Source organism: Panthera onca, chromosome B4 (genome assembly GCF_046562875.1).
Source record: "Panthera onca isolate mPanOnc1 chromosome B4, mPanOnc1 haplotype 2, whole genome shotgun sequence".
NCBI classification, from domain to species: Eukaryota; Metazoa; Chordata; class Mammalia; order Carnivora; family Felidae; genus Panthera; species Panthera onca.
This window is the reverse complement of record NC_138345.1, coordinates 83449246-83468978: the sequence shown is the minus strand read 5'-3', so window position 1 is coordinate 83468978 and position 19733 is coordinate 83449246. Positions and strand designations below refer to the sequence as shown.

General features: G+C 49.7%; 1 protein-coding gene across 2 annotated transcripts in view; it reads right to left on the bottom strand.

Moving 5' to 3' along the window:
• Positions 1-1955: 1955 nt before the first annotated feature.
• KIF5A (kinesin family member 5A) overlaps positions 1956-19733 on the bottom strand; it is a 30797-nt gene continuing 13019 nt past the window's right edge. The window contains exons 4-30 of one of the 2 annotated variants that reach the window (XM_060657140.2): positions 19355-19459; positions 19061-19109; positions 18584-18639; positions 18249-18336; positions 17846-17970; positions 17269-17373; positions 16936-17084; positions 16682-16830; positions 16181-16356; positions 14717-14785; positions 14154-14360; positions 13715-13861; positions 12735-12923; positions 12247-12364; positions 11806-11870; positions 11586-11695; positions 11107-11208; positions 10288-10348; positions 9979-10050; positions 9791-9895; positions 9228-9248; positions 6791-7007; positions 6374-6527; positions 5992-6074; positions 5564-5591; positions 4980-5094; positions 1956-3923 (exon numbers count right to left, since the gene is read on the bottom strand). In XM_060657140.2, the coding sequence (XP_060513123.1) occupies positions 5016-5094; positions 5564-5591; positions 5992-6074; positions 6374-6527; positions 6791-7007; positions 9228-9248; positions 9791-9895; positions 9979-10050; positions 10288-10348; positions 11107-11208; positions 11586-11695; positions 11806-11870; positions 12247-12364; positions 12735-12923; positions 13715-13861; positions 14154-14360; positions 14717-14785; positions 16181-16356; positions 16682-16830; positions 16936-17084; positions 17269-17373; positions 17846-17970; positions 18249-18336; positions 18584-18639; positions 19061-19109; positions 19355-19459 (2829 nt within the window). In that variant the 3' untranslated portion in view covers positions 1956-3923; positions 4980-5015. The remainder of the gene's footprint in view (positions 3924-4979; positions 5095-5563; positions 5592-5991; positions 6075-6373; positions 6528-6790; positions 7008-9227; positions 9249-9790; positions 9896-9978; positions 10051-10287; positions 10349-11106; positions 11209-11585; positions 11696-11805; positions 11871-12246; positions 12365-12734; positions 12924-13714; positions 13862-14153; positions 14361-14716; positions 14786-16180; positions 16357-16681; positions 16831-16935; positions 17085-17268; positions 17374-17845; positions 17971-18248; positions 18337-18583; positions 18640-19060; positions 19110-19354; positions 19460-19733) is intronic. The other variant, XM_060657141.2, reaches the window with a different exon arrangement.

The window sequence follows — 19733 nt, the reverse complement described above, 5'->3', positions numbered from 1 at the left end:
AAGCTTGAGACTTTGTCAGGAAATCTGGCTGTAAGAAAACAAGATGGGGAGTCATGTATGGAGAAACACAGTAAAAGAACACTTTCGGGGCGCCTGGCTGGCTCAGTCAATAGAGCATGTGACTCTTGATCTCAGCATTATGAGTTTTTGGACCCCACATTGGGCACTGGGCATAGAGAGTACTTTAAAAAAATAAAAGAAACACACTTTTCAGGGAGACCTTACAAGAAGTGAAGAAATCACAAAGAAGATGCAAACCGCCCATCTGCATCACTTTTAGGTATTGTATATATTGGGTCTATGTAAGTATCTCAAGAATGAAGGATATAGAAGAGATTTGCTTTAGTCCAGAGAAGATTTATCACTTGTTAGATGCTCAACAGACTGAGCCACCCAGGCACCACTTGTTAGAAGGAAGAAAGGAAAGGGTTAGTGCAGATATAAGTATGTGTGTAGGTATGGAGAGGACATGAAGAATTTCATGCTCAGTTGCCTTAATTGTTGCCTAAGAGAGGAGGTGAGAAAGGATGGTGAGGAGTTTTAACCACCTGCTCTGGGAAGCAGGGGAGGAAACCGAGTAGGGATACACAGAAGTGGTAAGCAACACCGAAGGGCCAGTTTGCTTCCTAGGCTTTCAGTTGCCCCGGTGTTTTGGTCTTGCAGTTTTCTCCACTCATCTCAGAAGCTCCGAGGCGGGGCGCCTGGGTGGCTCAGTTGGTTAAGCGTCCGACTTCAGCTCAGGTCACGATCTCACGGTCCGCGAGTTTGAGCCCCGCATCGGGCTCTGGGCTGATGGCTCAGAGCCTGGAGCCTGTTTCCGATTCTGTGTCTCCCTCTCTCTCTGCCCCTCCCCCGTTCATGCTGTGTCTCTCTCTGTCTCAAAAATAAATAAACGTTAAAAAAAAAAATTAAAAAAAAAAAAAGAAGCTCCGAGGCATGAGCAGAGAGGACATGTAGGGGTAAGCTCTAAAATGGAGGTAGGGGACACCTGAGTGGCTCAGTCGGTAGAGCACGTGTCTCTTGATCTCTGGGTTGTGAGTTCAAGCCCTATGTTGGGTGTAGCGCTTACTTTATGAATGAATGAATGACTGAGAGAGAGACAGAGAGAATGAGCCAGGGAGGGGCAGAGAGAGAAGGGAACAGACGATCTGTAGCAGGCTCCGCACACTGACAGCAGCAAGCCCAATGTGGGGCTTGAACTCATGAACCGTGAGATCATGACCTGAGCCAAATTCAGATGCTCAACCGACTGAGCCACCCAGGCACCACTGGAGAGGGACAGAATTGATACTGGGACTGAGGTGATGGTCTGTGGGAAAAAATGAAGAGAATGGGATACTATTTTTTGTTAAAAATTATAAACAACCTAGATAGGCGTCCATCAGTACCGGAATGGTTGAATAAATTATAGAATACGTTTTTGAAAAATTATATCTATATTTTAACGAGGCAAATCTACGTATGATGACACGAAGAGGTCTCCAGAATATGTTGTCAAGTGGGAAAAAAAAAAAATGTGTGTAAATCTATAGAGAAACATCTGGAAGGATATCCACCACACCGTCAAATGCCATTACAAGCAAGTAAGGGAGTGAGACTGGGGAGGGATAAAGATTTACAACACCACAGAGTCATCGTTGAATTTATTTTATTTTCAAGGTATCTATGTACATCAAGTAAATACACACTGGGGTTTGTGCGGTTTGGTTTGTCTTCCACGCTGGCATGCAACATTTTGGCAGATGTGAGTGGGCAGGCCAGGTGCCCCTTTGTGGTGACCCTAGCTCTCCGAAAGGGATGCTGTGGTGGTGGGAAGGGGTGGGGGGATGTAGAGTGAAGCTTCTGGTGAAGGCCTTGTGTGTGTGTTCTTATTTATGTAAGTGAATTATATTTCCCTTACATCTCTCTCCTCATCTGCCCTACACCTTCACAGTTTCTTAAGTGTTTTAAAAGAATCATTTGGTGGCAAGATTAAATAAAGCCCAAGTGATTCTGAGGTGCCCTGTTGGCAAATCTTAGCTCAAGTCTACAGGGGCATAGGTATCTTCCTTCTTCTCCCATTGGGACTTTCCCTCTTTGCTCTAGGTTATGGGCTTGGGGCAGGGGAGGCAGATTGGAACCCCTTTCCTTCAGAGCAGTGGTTTTCAAACTACTTTACAGAACCCTCAGGTTCTAAACTCTTAGGACTATTCAAGAGCTTCTCCACCAAGGAAGCATTTTCCACCAAATAAAGAAAATGGAAACTGCCCAGATCTGCATCACTTTTAGTTATTTTTTATATCGGGGTTCCATAAAAGAGTTGTTTTGAAAAATGTTTGAATATCACTGCTTTGGATTTACTCTACACCCTTCTGGTATATTTTTCCCTGCATGTCTCCCTAATTGCTAAAAAGGGGCCCAACAGGTAACAGAGGAAGGAACTTTTTCCCTTGAAGGAGTCACAGGCCGATACAACCTATATTTGCCAGCTGGTACTCACACCAAGCTTTCTTTCCTGACTTCAAAACTAGGTGATGGTTGCCTGCTGGGGGATCCTGTTCTTCCACCGTACGTAAGACTGGGTATTTGGACATCAGGCTTTGTTTCTTGATTTGGAGTGACTTATGACCTCCACTCTCCATCCCTGCAGTTACCTAGAAAACCACCCTAGCACCATGTGGAAGGACACTAAAATAACAGTCCTATCAATTACATGGGGTGGTGCTGGGGAAAGAGCACTCCCCTCTAACCACCCTCCCCCCAGTCTGCTCTGCCCCTTTCTTTAAAGTGCACTTAGTACCAGATGGGGACATATTATCAAAGGATTTGTGTCAAGAGAAATTTTTTGACATATCATGGGGTAAAGTGAGGCTCTAGCCTGAAAGGAAAGCATCTTGAGATAGATATTTTGTCAATGAACTGGAAGGTCCCAAACCAAAAGGTGGAGATGGGAAGAACATGCAGCCCAATATGGGACAGAGAAAAGAATCCAGCTCCTCACTGTGGCAAAAAACACTTGGAATTTCCCAGTGTGTTCACCCCCCCAAACCCAAAGAAGCAATCATTGGCTATGCTTGCCTATAACTATCACCTGACAGATGAGCAACCATTTGATAGACTGTTGTGAAGAGTCTGCCTCCTCAAATTCTCAAAATATTTTAAGTTAACTCTAGGTTCTGTTCATGAGTTCTGGGGCAGAGAATATCAAAAGGAGTTTTGAGGAGAAAGGGAAATAGTCCCTTGAACAATCCATGTCCTCGGTCATCGGGACAGGGGGGTCAGGGGACAGGAAGAGGGAGGCCCAAGGTACACTTTGGAGGGTAGAGTTGCACACCCGGACTCCCTCGGTTCAGATGAGGGGTATATGAATAAAATTCTACATGTAATTTAGCAGTCCTTCCATTTTACCCTCCCCTGTGCTATATGTGAAAGAGGAGGGAGGAAGAGTCTATTTCTGTATCTTCTTAATGATGCTAAGACATTCTTCTGCTTAAGGCTTTGTGTGCGTGTGTGTGTGTGCGTGTGTGCGTGTGTGTGTGTGTGTGTGTGAGTGAGAGAGAGAGAGAGAGAGAGAGAGAGAGAGAAGGATCACAGCCCTCTAGCTCCCATTTTTCCTTTTACCATCTCCGTGACTAATACCACTCAGTGTGAGAGACGCGTGTTTGAAAGAAGAAACATTCACCCTCCTCCCTATTACCCCAAATGAGGAGGGTATACTATGCTTAGAAATTGCTAAATACATCATTAGATACTTAGAGAGTAAGACAGAAGGGAGAGACATAGCAGCAGCTTTTGATATATAGATACAGAGTACAAAGAGATACAGAGTAAGAGTAGACATCAAACGGTACAGTCAAACAACAAGGGCTGGGAGGGAGTTGTTAGTATCAGAGACCACAGGTTTGCAGCATGCTGAGAGAAGAGGCCTCAGTCCCTCTTAGAAACTGGGGAAGAAAGAGAAAGAGGTCGTGAGGAACCACCTTGTAGCCCAACCGCTCAACAGGAACAGAGTGGCATTTGTACAAATTTGATTGACAGTCTTCTTCCTTGAATACCAACAACCAGACACTATTCTCCCAGCCCCTGCTCCTCTACCCCAGACCTTCACCTTGCTTCCCCATTCCTACTTCTCTGCCCCTCGTGTCTTTCTGCCTGACTGTGTCCAGCTTACTATCCCGGAAAGCCCCTCGAGTGGGCTTGGCTTGGATGCAGCCCAGTAAGAGACTGACCATATCCTCTCGTTTCTGTGTTCTCCAAAGAGGGAAATAAAACAGACTCCTAGTGTCCAGTTCTGGGCCCTAGAGCAAGTGAGAAGCCTGGTGACACACAAGACCCAGGAAGGTGCCATCGCTGCTGGAAAAGAGGACTTGGGGACGGAGGCGGAAGAAGGGGGGCTCAGGGAGGGAGCACGGCTATTTTCCACCTCCACTGAGCAAGGTGGGAGGGGAGTGCTGACACTGCAGTATAGAGACAAAAAGTTAGCCTTCCTGGGGCATTTCCTGGAGCTTACTGGTAACATACACAGATACGAGGTGTATGGGACACAGGTGTAGGGATAAAGCAAACATCTCCTTTACTGGAGGTGTCTTAGTTCCGAAAATACCTATCCATCCAAAATTATTTCAGGGTGGAGGCAGAGAGAGGGTTGGGATGATCTCTCAAGTCTCCTTACATCTACCGCATTCCCTGACCTGGGCGTGACTCTAGATGGGCACCATCCCCGCTCACTCTTTTTGACATGTGGCAGCAGCCCCTAGTGGCAGCAACGCAGTACTGTGGTCATTACTCTAGCCAAAAGGAAAGCTTCAGGGAGATGGGGAGGTCAGTGTCCACAGCCCGTGGGCCAGCACCGAAGTAGCCCCTAGGAAGGGAAGGCAGGAGCTGAGGGACAACTACATATTAAAAGTTTTGAGACGATAAAAAAAGCAGGAGAAACGAAGAGGTTGAGGGCAAGACAGGAGGCACCCTGAGGCTGGTCAGAGAAAGCAGCCTGGAGCTACCTGAAAGTGCAGGTATGAGGCAGTCCGTGAGGGAGATTAGCTGGCTGCCGTCTCTTGGTGGAGAGGGAACAGCTTGGCCTGGTCCTCAGCCTCATAGCCGCATGGCAGGTCACTCCTGGAAGAAGAGACCCAGCACTGTCAGCTCCATGTAAAGGAAAACATTCCTGTCACTTTGCTCTCCTGGCATCCCTACGAGATAACAAAAGGCAGGGACTATTCAGGGTTTACAGGAATACAAGGAAAATCAAAGCTAGAGAGATGGAGCTGACTTGCGCAAGGTCACAGAGTTCCCAGAGGAAGCAGAGAAACCCAGGTCATCGGGTGGCCCTGGTACTTCCCCAGCCCCCATAATGGAGTGGGGGGAGGAGCCGCGGATGGGATGGGGTGGGGGGGGACGTGCTCTCTGCCCCAAGAGGCAGGGGATGAGTAGATCTTCTGGAGAACATGGTGATGGCAAGAACGGTTCTCATTTCCTCCTCCTTTCCCCGAAGGCTCCAAGGAACCTCCAAGTAGGGCCCAAGCGAAACTGAACCATTTCTTCTGGTCCCACCTAGAGAGCCCAGGAGCAATGGGGACTGGTGTACCTGTTGTCATTGATATCTGTGGCATTTCCTGAAGAGATCATCATTGAGAACACAGGATTAGGAGAAGAAAAGAGACTGTTAGAAGCAGTTTCCCCAAACCCTCCCGCATCCTAACCCCTTAGAGAAAAAGGTAAGACTCTTTGGAATATAGCTGCCACTTAGGTCGCTATTCTCGACTACCCCAAGCTGCATGATTGTTTTATTTGAGAAAGGTCTCCCTGATCCCCCCTGAAGGAGAAGAGTAGCAGAAAGGCAAGAGAGGGTGAGGACAGGCACGGCAATGGGAAGAATCCGCCTCTAAGAATCCAAGACCCTGAAGTGATGGGCAGTGTTCAAGCTGTAGGCACAGGGTCACTTACTTCTCTTATTCTTTTCAACTTGCCCTGGGAATCCCAAAGGCCACTTGGTCACCCATCTTTTTCACTCACCATTGTCCATGTTGGCCTTCTGGTAGGAAGCCAAGGGACCTCCGGAAGACGTGGCCCCACTGCTGGTACAGGAGTTTGCAAAGCTGGATGGAGCAGAGGAGAGACACGCAGCCTCTGGCACCCGTCCTCCACTACTTGGAGGACCAGTAATCCCCTCAGTGATGGAGCCTCCCATCCCCGGAGAACAGAGGACAACTGCATGGCCACTGGCTGGGAAGGCAAGGCCCACCTTCTAACCATAGGTGTGAAATCGCGAAAGGGTCACAAATGGAGCTACTTAGGAAAAGAAGTAAGTGTCACCCAATAACGGACTCAATCTTATGCCTTATAGAGGGCCGAGAGCCTTGGGTTGGGACTGCAACCCACGCCAGTGGCCACTCACTACATGTCGGAGGTGGAGCTAGGTGCAGCCTGCAGGTACAAATTCTGGTAGTTCTGGAAGAGGCTGTTGGTGTAACTGATGCACTCAGGGCTCCGGGTGCCATAGGGGTTGGTGGGTGAAGATGCTGGGTAGTGGCCGGGCCGGACAGGTTTGGCTGTGGTAAAGAAAAGAAAATGACCATGAGGAGGCCGTCACCCTGCAGCTGCCCTGGTCCCTAAAGTCATTTTGCTGGAGCTGAACAGAGGTGTTTATAAGATCATTCACTGTTACACGTTTGGGGGATGGTATGGGGAGGGGAGGTGATCCCGGGGTCGGGGGAGGGTAAAAAGCAACAATCTAGTTGCTCGATGCTTAGGAATCTGCTGATCTCCCCCAGTGGTAATCCCACCCTGTCGGCTGCCACCCACTTGCACTCACCAATCTGAGCAGAATGGCCCCGCTTGCCGGAGCTCTTATACCGAACGGCCTCCTTGATGCGGTCCACTTCTTGCTGGTACCGGCGCTTGTCCTTCATGGCGCCCTCCTTGGCCTCCTTCAGTGCACCCTCCAGGGCCTTAACTCTCTCAGCCGTAGCCCTAAGTCGTTTTTCCAGTTTAGGAAGCTCACAACGCAGATCTGCATTGTCACGTACCAGCTGTGGGGTAAGACCAAGGGAAGGGGCCAGAGGCAAAGCCAGGGACCCAAGAGAGCCAGCAGTGGAGTGTGGGAGTGCAGGGCAGGGAGAGAGAATACAGAAAAATCAAGTCAGAGAAGACGGAGACCGTGTAGTTTCCTCAAGTCCTTGTTCCCTTTACCTAACTGGTCTTCTGGCCACTTCTTTCCTTCTCCCTAAGCAAACAGTGGTCAGGCATTAAAAAGTTACATCATTTTCTGAACAGTGAAACATGCCAACTCCACTGTAGCCCAGAACTCTTGTGACAGTGCCCTGTCCTCGTCTTTTCCTGGCCTAGATATCCGCCCCCTAATATCTCACAGCTTGTGCCAGACCAACAGCCCCAGGGCAACCATGGGGATGAGGCACCCTTCTCCCAGAGATGGCTTTGTAGGCATGCGGGGGGCGGGCCAGCAAGAGCATGGTAGCAGTCTGGAAGGTGGATATGGCATTGAGTGCAGGTTAGGTGCGGTGCAGAGCAGGAGCAGAAGCTGGAATACGGGAGCCCCACCTCACCCCCGACCCACACACATACGCACAGCACCCCATAGGAGGGAAAGAAAATGTTTGAGGTCTCACAAACATTTGTGCTCATTACCTTCACATACAAGGGGTTCCTGGGCTGCCCCTCCCGCATTTAAATTAAGCTAGAGAGTGGTAGCAACCACTTGGCAGCCAGAAAAGACTTCCTGATCTTTTTATAGGGTTTCATACAATAACTGGGGGCCCTACAGACTGCCAGAGCCAGCCTTGGAAGATACCAGGTAAATGAGTATAGTGGGGACCTCGGGAGAAAGGGCAGAGCTGGGAACACTTCTGTGCCTCTTTCACTCTGGACAATTTCAAGATTATAAACAATGCTTTGCTGTGGGGATAGTTTGGCTTAATTAATAATAGGGCTGCAGTCCTGCCCATTTAAGATTCTATTTATTCGCTGAGGAAGTTTCTGCATCTCTCTCATTTTCCTTTCTAGTCTCGTCTCTGCTGAAGTAGGACATTATGAGGGGTCCTCCATTCTACAGGTGAGTAGAATCTTTGGGACTTAGAGCAGAGGCAGATGCTTCCATGAGGAAAAAGGACACAGCCTGTGTCCTGACACATGCTACAATGTGGATAAGCCTGGAGGACATTATGCTAAGGGTAACAAGCCAGTGACAAAGCACAAATCCTGTATGATTCCACTTATGGGAGGTACTGAAAGGGGACAAAATCATGGAGACAGAAAGAAGAATGATGATGGTGGCCAGGGCCTGGGAGGCAGGGGAAATGGGGAGTTACTGTTGTTAATAGGTATAGAGGTACAGTTTTGCAAGATGATAGTGGTGACGTTGCACAACAGTACGAATACAAATGCACTCAATACCACTGACCCTAAAGTAATTATGACGGTAAATTTTATGTGTGTTTTACCACAACAAAAACACTGGGGAAAAAATAAGCAATATGACATCCATTTGGACGGAGAAGGAAAGTGAACACAGAGAAATGAAAATAGGAAGGCGGAACTGATTACAAATGTTTCTTCCCTTGACTTTCAACTTTTCTGTAATGTTGTTACATTGTTATACTGCTTTATAATAAACAAAGGGGGGGAAATGATAGTGTAGCCCTTTGCAGGTCCAAATAAAATACATAAACCTGCAGATTGTCACTGGGCCACAGTTCTGGGACTTTTCCTTTTATTATATTTGTGAAAAAAGAAAGGTGGACCAAATATTTGCTAAATATGCTGGGCATTGCACTGAGAAATTTAAGCTCCGATTTAGTGAGAATATGAGTTTTGTTTTGTTTTTATTAATTTTGAGAGAGAGAGTGCAAGTCAGGAGGGGCAGAGAGAGAGCAGGGGGGACAGAGGATCTGAAGCAGGCTCTGCACTGACAGCACAGAGTCCGATGCGGGGCTGGAACTCACGAACTGTGAGATCATGACCTGAGCAGAAATCGGGTGCTTAACCGACGGAGCCACCCAGGCAGGTGCCCTGAGAACATGAGTTTAAATCCAATGTTAAGGTGGATTGAAAGAAGGGAATGAAGGATAGATTAGGGTTTATTTTATGAATCAGAAGAGCCAGTTGATACACTGCCACAACTGTCTTCAAGGCTCAGATATTTGGCACTAGGGAGGGTGCTCCTGCCCTGTCCTCGCCAAACATTTCCTGTCCTGACTCCTCTGGACTGCCCCTTCTGCCTCCCCACCCCATACCTTTGAAACCCAGTCATCCACCTAAGGAACCGCAGCAGCAAGGAGGGGGACAGAGAGGCAGCAACTTAATACACAGGAGTTTCAACCGGCCCCGATCAGGGGGTGGTTGGGCCATCTGGAGGACATCCTTTAATTACCCTGCATGCCTGCCCCAGGCCTAGGCAGATGGAGTTCTCTCCATGAGAGAAAGCCCAACTTCCCCGGCTTCTGTCTTGTCCCATCGTTTCCTGTCTCTGACCAGTATCCCTCATGTGGTGCCACAGCCCCATGCCTCTGAAACCTCTATCAGTTTCAACCTCTCCCTCCACATCCATAGGCCTGGGGAATTTCACTTTGAGCAGAGGCAGGCAGGGAGCTTTGAGAGGGGAGAACAGGCATGGAACAAAGAACAAGGGAAAAGTGGAACCAAATATGGATAAAGAAGGGATTCGGAGGAAAAGTCAAAGGGAAAAGTAAGGAAGACATGCAAGTAGGTTTTCCTAAATCCAAGGGGCCTCAGAGGACTTGGGTCTCCTCGGCACCTGGCCTCAAGAGTTCTCTTCACCCCTGCCCCCTTCGCTTACCTGTTTGTGAACCTTTGTAAGCTGTTCCAGGTTGTTCTCAAGAAAGGAAATCTTCTGCTTTTGGGAGTGAATCCCCCCACTGTCCTCGGGCTCCATTTCTGCACTCTGATTAAAGACGGAGGGGTTAGAGAAACTTGGGGACGGGAGGAAAATATGGGGGCTGTGAAAAATCCTAGGAAGGCACTCACTTTCTTGACTCGAGTCGTGACGTCTTGAACGAACAGTTTGCGAAGGTTGTGGAGGGTCTGGAGTTCCCGGGCCTGGAAAGAATGGTGAAAAATTGGGGATGGCCAAATTACCAGGTCAACTTTTTCACTTCAAAATTATTGGAACCTTCAGTCTGCCTAGTCAGGTGAATCACTCATCCTTTAGGAAAAGATGTGTCCTGATTATGCCACAGACTGAATCTGCATAAGGAATGGGGTTATAAAGAAATCAGGGGGAAGAAATGAAGTCCCCACCTCACCCTGTTAACTTGGTACAGAGAAACCACTCACAACTGTCTCCTCCAGACCCTTGAGGTCCTGCTTGGACTGTTCATGTCGCTCATACAGAAATCTGGGGAGAAGAAGGAAACACAAGAGTCCCTCAGGACAGTCCCTCCTCCCTTTCTCCTCCCTCTCCATTCCTTTGATCTATACTTTATTATTATTTATTATGCAAATTACCCTGTTCACTGTGTAGAAATTAGAAAAGAAAAAAAGATGAATTTCATAAAAAGCCCATAATTCTACTACTCACAGATCAAACCACCATTAACATTCTGGTGTCCATCTTTCCCAACTCTTACTTCTTCTTCTTCGTCTTTTTTTGTTTTTGTTTTTGTTTATTTATTTTGAAAGGGAGAGAGCACCAGCTGGGGGTGGGGAAGGAGACAGAATCCCAAGCAGGCTCCACACTCTCAGCACGGAGCCCGACACGGGGCTTGAACTCCCAAACCGTGAGATCATGACCCGAACCAAAATCAAGAGCGTGACATGCAACCCACTGAGCCACCCAGGGGGCCCCACCCCCTCCAGACTCTTACTTCTATGCGTGTACAGCCCCCCAAAACTTTATGGGATCCTACCATTCATACTGTTTTGTAACCTGCCTTTCACACTTAAGACAACATCACAAACATCTTTCCGTGGCAGCTAACAGTCAGTAGAGGTCCTTTCTGAAAGTCTCTCTTTGTTTCCCTTCCCCGCCCCATCACGTGACTCTCGAGGTTGCCATGTGCACATCTGCATCGCGCCCTGCCTCTGCCGGTGTGAGTGAGTAGCAGTCTGCGCCTGCGCAGGCGGCGGGTTTGCGGGCAGATACCCATCACTCACGTCAGCTCCTGGAGTTTGCTGCTCTTCTCATGCTCTTCATTCTTCAGCTTCTCGTAGTCAGCCTGAAGCTTCTCTAGCTCTAACTGGAGCTTCTGATTCAGGCTGCACAGGGCAAGGAGGTGTCGGAGAGAACAGAACGATGTCAGGGACCGGGAAAGGGAAGACCGGCGCTGCAAACATTTTCCTTCCGGTACAGCCGGGCCAAGTCGGGACTGATGCGTCTACCTTTGGATATCAGAGGCAGATGCAGGCCGCTGACAGAGTGAGGAACCCTGAGCTATCCAATCACAAGAGCTCAAGGAGAGGGACTAGTCCTCACTCCCGTGTCTCCTGGGGTTGGGTGATAAAGCTGTGGCATCGCTGGGGGAGGGGCGCTTGGAAATGAGCAAAGCAGACCTTGGGCCAAGAGGGAGCACGCGTGTGGGCAGAGCAAGGCAAGAGGACCCGGGGAGGCCGGGGCTGCCCAGGGGGACTCTTACTCTTTGAGCTCATCGATAGTCTTCTGCTTCTCATTGATCTCGTCCCGGAGCCGGGCCAGCTGCCGGTGATGGGCCTCCCGGTGACTCTCCATCTGCACCTCCAGGGCCTTCTGCAAACAACCCCACCGCACACTCAAAGCCGGACTCCCTGACACCAGCTTGGAGCGGGCCGGCTCAGCCCTGCCAAGCCCCAGTGGTCCCCTACAGCTTCCCCTCTCACCTTCACTTCATCTGTGTCCTGTGTGTCTGGCTCCTTGTCCTTCAGGGCCACTTCATGCACAGTTTCTGAGGGAAAGAAGGAAAGACAGCTTACCTCACACCTACCTCCTCCGGAAAGAACTTCCATTTTGTGACCAGAGCTCCGGGTCAGGCAGGCGACATCTACCCAGTATGGACCCTCCGTGATGTTCTTCTGGGTTAGGACAGTCCAATTGGACACAGCAGGGAAAGAGATCAACGGAGGGTTTATGGTTCGTGTACAATAAGCTCTGTGCAAAAGCATGCTAAGTAGCGTATGAGTTGGCCTCTGTGATGTCAGTCTAATGCATTGGATGAGTGTGCTGTCAGGTGGTTTCTTCTGATGTCTGCCACTTTTCCTCCCTGCCCCCTCTGGGATCTCAGATCCCAGGATAAGTGGTTTAGAGGTTTAAGAAGGCCTCACCCTGGGCCTGGAGCTTGGCCAGCTCGTCACTCAGGGAGTCATAGGACTCTTCCAGATGCCGCTTCTTTAGCTCCACGCTCTGCATATACTCTGTAAGTGAGCGGATCTTCGCCTCGTGCTAATGGGGGAAGGGTTGGTGAGAGGAAGAAGAAGGGTGGAGTCAAGGACACAACTCCAGGCAGCACAGACCTCTGCAGCTCTCCCAGGCCCTCCCCTCCTGCTGCGCCTGCCTGAAGACACAGGGCCAGAGGCCATTTCTTTGGACCCTTCCTTTAGACCCCATCAGCTCAGAGCGTGCTATCTCCTCTGACCCTTCACTTCCCTGGCCTGGACCCTTCCCTGCCACCCCAGGCTCTTCTCTTCTATCCTTGACTTTGGTTGACCCTAGGTCCTTGACATGAAAGTGGGTGCTAGGAGTTTTATCCCACAAGCTACAGAATCACCCTCCTTCCCATTGCACGCAAAGGCCCTCAATGCCCAGCGCTCACCTGGGAGATGAGGAGCTGACAGGAGGAGAGTTCCCGCCCAGTCACTTCCATTTTGCGATGACATTCGACTTGCAGGTTCTCTAGCTGCCGGCAGCGCTTGACCACAGACTTGACTTCTGATTTGATTTTGCTGATATAGAGTCGGGCCACCGTGAATTCCTCCTCGATGGCTCCGCTGATCTCCACCGGCTGCGGGGTGGGGGAAGGCAGGAAGAGGTACTTCTCTGCTGCAGGGAAGCTTTTGCCCATTCCCTTCCACCCTGCCTATCCCCGTGTACACCCACACACACAGGGATTCGGGTGGGACAAGTATTTTCCAAACAACTTTTACCTGCCATCACCTGGCATTTCGTATTAAATCCTTCTACCTGCACTTAAAGGTCCAGTTCCGACAATCGCCCTCTTCCATCTTATAAAGCAATATGATTTTCTTTTGCAGTCAAACTGTTCTGCCTGATCACCCAGATGGGTCATTTTCACTGCCACAGATTTGCATATATCATTCTCACATCTGTGCCTCATCTCTAAAGCCTGCTATAGGCACATCTCCATTCCTTCTTTATTCAGCACCCTTTGGAAGGTGTGTTTACAGTTGAGTCTGTGCAAAATTCTACTTGTTTTCCTGTATCTAGTTTATTTTTTTTAATTTTTGTTTAGTTTTTGAGAGAGAAAGAAAAAGAGCACGAGCGGGGGAGGGGCAGAGAGAGAGAGGAACAGAGGATCGGCCGCAGACTCTGTGCTGATAGCAGAGAGGCCGAGGTGGGGTTCGAACTCACAAACCAGGAGATCATGGCCTGAGCCGAAGTCGGATGCTCAACCAACTGAGCCATCCAAGCACCCCATGCTAAAGGCATGTTTCCCAGATCTCTGGCCCACCTTCCTCAGCATCCCTGAGGGCCTGGACTATCCACCCTGCATCTCCCACCAGTGCCCAGAACAAGAATGACCTGAACAAGATTCCTGCCTCTGTCTCCACTCACCAGCTTAATCTCCCCGTTGCCCACGATGACACTGAACTCACTCAGGTCCTTCATCAGCCCATTCAGCACCTCAGCAATGCGTTTTCGCTGGTGTCCACTGACCTCCTGTAGCCGCTGCAACTCAGACTCCAGGGACAGCATGGTGGCCTGGGGACAGCCCCTTAGGTCATCCCACTGCCATCTTCCTACCCCCCTGCCTAGCCCAGGCAGAGGCCTCCCCCTCATACATGACCCTGAGGGCTGCTACAAAGAGAACATGGGCCCTGCAAAAGGGTTTGGAAGAGACAGGAGTCAGGAGGGCAGTGTGGTGACAGGTGGGAAAGGTTCCCACAACACACCACACAGCAGTGCAAGGGTACAAACGTGACGCAGGGGTCGCTTTGGATGTGGGGGACGTTCTGGAGGCCAGGGAGCTCTTGCACCCCAGTCAGCCACTCACCACCTTCTGAGATAGCTCATCCACCAAAAGCTGGTTCTGCTGGCTCTTCTCCTCCACTTCCTGGGACTTCTGGTCGTAGTTCACGGCCAGCTCCTCCAGGGCCTGTAGCACTTCCTTCACCTCATCCTTAGCAGCGTCATTCTCTGACTGCAGGTGGCTCAGCTCCCGCTGGACCTTTTCATTGTCTCCTCGGGTGGATACCAACAGCTTCAAGAAAGAGGTAAGGCACGTGAGGGACCACCGCTATGGTCCCCTGGTCTGGGGAAGCTCAGAGCACTACCCCAGACAGGGTCCCTCTGGCACCCGAAGCCTGGAGCGCACAGCTCTAGGAGAGGAGCAAGGGCCAAAGTGAAAGTCAGGAGGAAGGGGGGTGTAGGCTTCTTAGAAGCAGGACAACAGAAGGAAGAAGCACCCAGACTCCAAAAGCCGTGGTTTACACAAAGCCCCAGTTAAGTCCCCAGACTTCTATAGTTTTGGGGGGTGACTAAGTCCTAAGCAGAAGACTAAGCCCTTCTTCGGGAACACACCGCTCTCCTCTCATGTCTTGTCCTCCTTCCCATTACCTCTTCCTGGTCCAGCATCTGCTGCTTAAGCTTCTCTATGAGCTGGCTCTGCTGGTTGATCTCATCATCCTGTTGGAGGCAAGGGGGGAAGAGGGAGTGAAGGAAGGCAGCCCCTTCCAGTCTAGATGGATGGGGTTGGGGCCAGAGGTCGGATCCTGACAAAAATCCAGACTGGTCAGGCTTTGAGTTAGAAACCCCAAAACCTAAAACGAGGTTTTCCCCTCAGCCTCTCACCTCACTCCTACCCTCACTTTCAAATTCCTTTCTTCTAGAAGATGATCTAACCCTGCCAATACCCAGCAAAAGCCTTTAGATTAAAGGACACGGCCTCTAACCAAGAACTCCCACTTTGGTCCTCCATTCTAATCAAATCATTCAAAAGCAAAGTCTTATGCATCAAAGGCAAAGATAGACCTTTCAGGGTTACTTATAAGAGCAAAAACAAACTACCCAAAACAAAGAAAACTAGAGGCCTTGCAGTAAGCAAGTGGTTAAATAGGTTTTGAATAAATAAATAAATAAATAAATAAATAAATAAATTGTTTTGAGAAATGGACTTTTAAAATGCTTTTACAAAAAAGATTTTTAATGAAAAAATACTTTTATGAAGAATTGTTAACAAGGTAGGAAATTGCTCCTTATAGAGTATGGAATGAGGAAATCAGACGCAAAGTTACACACACAGTGCATCTCAACTGCATGCTCTATGTATGAAGAAAAGCAAAATGTTGGTAGTGTTATTTCTGAATGGTGTGATGATGGGAGACTTAAATCTTCTATTTATTTTTATTTATCTTCCAAATTTTTTTAATGTTTAATTATTTTTGAGAGAGAGAGAGGCGGGGGGGGGAGGGTGGGCAGAGAGAGAGGGAGACACAGAATCCGAAGCAGGCTCCAGGCTCTGAGCTGTCAGCACAGAGCCCGATACTCGAACTCACGAACCGTGAGATCACGACCTGAGCCAAGTTGGATGCTCAACCGACTGAGCCACCCAGGCACCCCTAATTTTTTTAATAATATGGGTAACATACAGTGTTATGTTAGTTTCAGATATATGATACAGCAATTCAACAATTCTAAATGTTAGTCACTGCTATCTTCCACATTTGCAGTAATGAGTGAGCATTTGTCCCTTTTAAAATAAGAAAATATATATATGGGGCACCTGGGTGGCTCAATCAGTTAAGTGTCCGACTTCAGCTCAGGCCATGATCTCACGGTTCGTGGGTTCAAGTCCCGTGTCGGACTCTGTGCTGACAGCTCAGAGCCTGGAGCCTGCTTCGGATTCTGTGTCTCCCTCTCTCTCTGCCCCTCCCCCGCTCACGCTCTGTCTACCCTTTCTCTCAAAAATAAACATTAAAAAAAAATTAATAAAAAAAATTTTTAAAAGGCAGTAGAAGCTAATTCCTTAATCCCTCACTTTTCATCCCCCTGGCCTCCCCTCTGTGCCTTGGATGTCCTCACCTTGTCATCGAGCTGCTTATAGAGGCGGCGGATCTCCTCCTCGTATTTCTGCCTCTCCTCAGGCGCGATGCGCACCACGATGGACGAGTTGTCATTCACGGGGGTCTCCTCACAGAGCTCAGCTCCCAGGGCTGCGTCGTCCCCAGCCAGGCGCTCTGTCTCAGGCACGTTCTCTCCTGGCCAAGGGGCAGAACAAGGTGAGGGACAGGAGGAGACAGAGCTGTATCCAGGAGTCCTTCCTCCCTCGCTCCTCAACGCCAAGACCTCCGGGCAGGTCTCCAACTCTGTTGCCAAGTGCACCTTCAACCTTTGCTGGGGGGTGGGGTGCTGGAGATCAGCCCCCTCTCCCCTTCCCTCATGACCACTCTACTGCACGCCTCCAGAAACACAACCTTCCTGGGAGGTTCGCCTGTCCTTAAGCACCACCCCAGAGAGGGCCCCTCTGGTCCCCCAAGCCTCCTCCTCCCACAGTCTCTTGCGCCCACTGGAACCCTCTCTAACCGCTGCGCCACCGGCTCAGCTCAGCCTCCAGCTTTGCGATCGTCTCTTTCTGAGCTTTTGTCTTCTCTTTCTCCTTCTCATATTTCTTCTTCCACTGCTCAGCAGTCAACTCCAGATTCACCGAGGCAGTGTTCTTAATGGTCTTTGCCCTGGGTGAGGAGAACGAGGAGATGAGACCTCCACGAAGGCTTACGTGATCCTGAGGGGTGAGTGCAGCAGGGGCTGGCATAGGGACGAGGGACTCTGCCACTGACCGCTGCCCAAACATCAGGGTCGACTTGGTCTCCGCATCGTTGTAGCTGGACGGTGAGCAGCAGATGAACATAGTTGTCCGGCAGTTTCCTCCCAGAGAGTCCTGGAGGATCCGTGTCATTTTGCTGTCACGATAGGGAACGTAGCTTTTCTGGGGGAAGGGGGGAGATTATGAATCAGGACAATACTCAACAAGGGAATCAGAAAGGACAGTGGTGCTGACTAAGGATCGCACACCCCATGAACTGGGCGTGATGAGATAGCAGCGGCAGCAGGAGGAGAAGCTGGAAGACGGGGTGCAGCCTGCAGAACAAGGGGGCCTGAGGAACACTCACTGTGCCCTCAGCCAGCGCGGAGATGACGTTCCCGAGGGCTGACAGTGACTTGTTGATATTTTTTGCTTCGTCCAACACGGCTCCCTCTGCTCCGGTCTTGCTGACCTACCAGAGAATTAAGGGATGAGTGTGTCATAAGCACTGCAGAGGGAGAGGACTCTCATGGCCTCTTCTCCATGTAGGGAGATTCAGTCCAAGAGGGGCAGGGGCAGGGAAAGAGAACAGAAAAGGCCCTTCCTCTGTTACCCTAAACTCTCTTGCCAAAAGCTACCCACATATTAAACGAAATGTCCAGAAAAGGCAAATGCACAGAAAAAAAAAAGTAGATTAGTGGTTGCTAGGGGTTGGGGGAAGGAAGCATAAGGAGTGACGGCTAACAGGTGATGAAAATGGTCTAGAACTAATGGTGATGGGTGCACAACCTTCCAAATATCCTAAAACCCACTGAACTGTATACTTCAGAATGGTAAACTTTATGGTATGCGCATTATATCTCAACTAAAAAGTTATTTTGATTGGAAAAAAAAAAGCTCCCCCCGACCTCCTTGCCTACCCACCCCACCCCCAGGCCCCCAACCTTCTCGCTCCCCGCCAGGTCCACTAGATACAGCTTCCCACTGAGCTTCTGCTCGGTCTCCATGTTCTCCTGCTTGATGTTGATGAGGAAGATGCTGTGGCTCCGAGAGCTGTGTTCGTTCATGTCTGCAGGACCAAGGGAGGAGCAGTCCCTGTACTAATGCCTGTGGAGCCAAAGCACTCAGCCCCCAGCTTCCACTGACCGCTGGCCCACCCAGAGAGAGGGAGCCGGTCAGGACTAGCCCTGCCCCAGCGTCTCCCAGGCAGCTGGGTTGCACACACAAGGGCAGCCTCTTCTTGCAGAGGATACAGTCTTCCCTCGCTTACTTCCAGTCCCTCAGCCCCAGAGGACGCAGACAAGCAGCAGACTCCCAGACTTGAGAGCCCCTTGTATCCCCACTCACTGGTGACAGCCACGTGACGATTTGATTTCCCCTCATCAATCACATCTAAAATCTCCTCTGGGCTGGACACAAAGCGTTCAGTACAACCCTGCGGGGGCGGGGAGGGCAAATGGACAGCAACCTGTGAATGTTGATCTGCAAATTAAATTACCTACACACTGCCCACGTGACCTTTCAAGACTGTCTTTTCCGAGCCCTCGGACTCTCCCTGGTCCCTGAGCACATCTCACTCCTCCAAGCTATCTGCCCTCCAACTTCTGGGTCTCTGGTCTATCTTCTTCCCGCAACCCCACTGGTCAATACACCCACCCAGGTGCCCCTGTCCCCACTCTTACCTTGACGAATGGCACCCGATTCTTGTCCTCATGCACAGATAGATTTGTCTTGGTCACTGAATCAAGACAATGCAGGGTAGGCAAGGTTAGCATTTCCATCCCCAACCCCACACCCTGTAGTCTGCTGACACAGTGGTTTCTTCTATGTGCAAAAGAGGAGAAAGACTTCCCCATGAAGCTTAACGTCCCTGCATACACTGAAAACTCAGTTTCTCCTCCTCCAGGATTCTAGCCTCAAGGTTCCAGCTGGTCTCAGGCTGTTTCTATGCTCTGGGTGAGCAGGCTCACCTTGCGTGTCTAAGCTCATCTTCTGACCCTTTGCTTTTGGAAATTCTGGTTAGTGGAGGCAAGGAACATAGGTATGAGTGTGTGTGCCCTCTCTTGCCAAACAGCACGCAATCCCAAGAGCAATGTGACCTTTCTTTTCTTTGCCCTCCTCACACCCCCACCCACTCAACGGGATTAAACACCACTCACCATCCAGAAGGTCACGAATTTTGTCCAGGTAAATCTCAAAGTAAGAAACCTGGTTAGGGAGAAAGTGAAGAGGGCCTATCTTAAATCCGATACAAGAATCTCAAGTGAATGTGACTCACTCAAACGGTGGTAGTAGGAGCGAAAGGGCAGAAGAGAATATCTTAGCAGAGAAGAAGAGCTGAGGTGACTAGAGCAGGAAAATAAGTTGGGGTTCCCAGGTTCTCAGTGGGTTCATGTTACATCTTCCCCTCCCAGGCCCCATCTGAGGATGCCCAACTGTCATGCTGTGATCACCTTGATGTGGAACTCAAGGTTTTCATCCATGGAGTAAATGTGGTTAAAGATGTCTCGGGCAATTCGAGGAATGATTCCCATCAGCTGAGGGTCATGCAGCTTTCCCTGGGGAGGAAGCATATTCCAGAATGAGGTTGGGACTCAGAAAGAACAAGACAACTCAAGAATGCAGATGAACACAAAGGTAATAGCTGATAAGAAGACCATCTTAAGGTAGGAGGCAGTCACTGCCATGTCTACCTTTTTAGTGGAACAAGGAGAGAACTGAGTAGCCCTTTCAACTCTTATTGTAGCTGCTTTTCCAGATGAAAAGGAAAAAAACTGGAATAGTGGAAAGGATGGAAAACCGCAGCAGGCTGGAGGGATTTCACTAAACTTC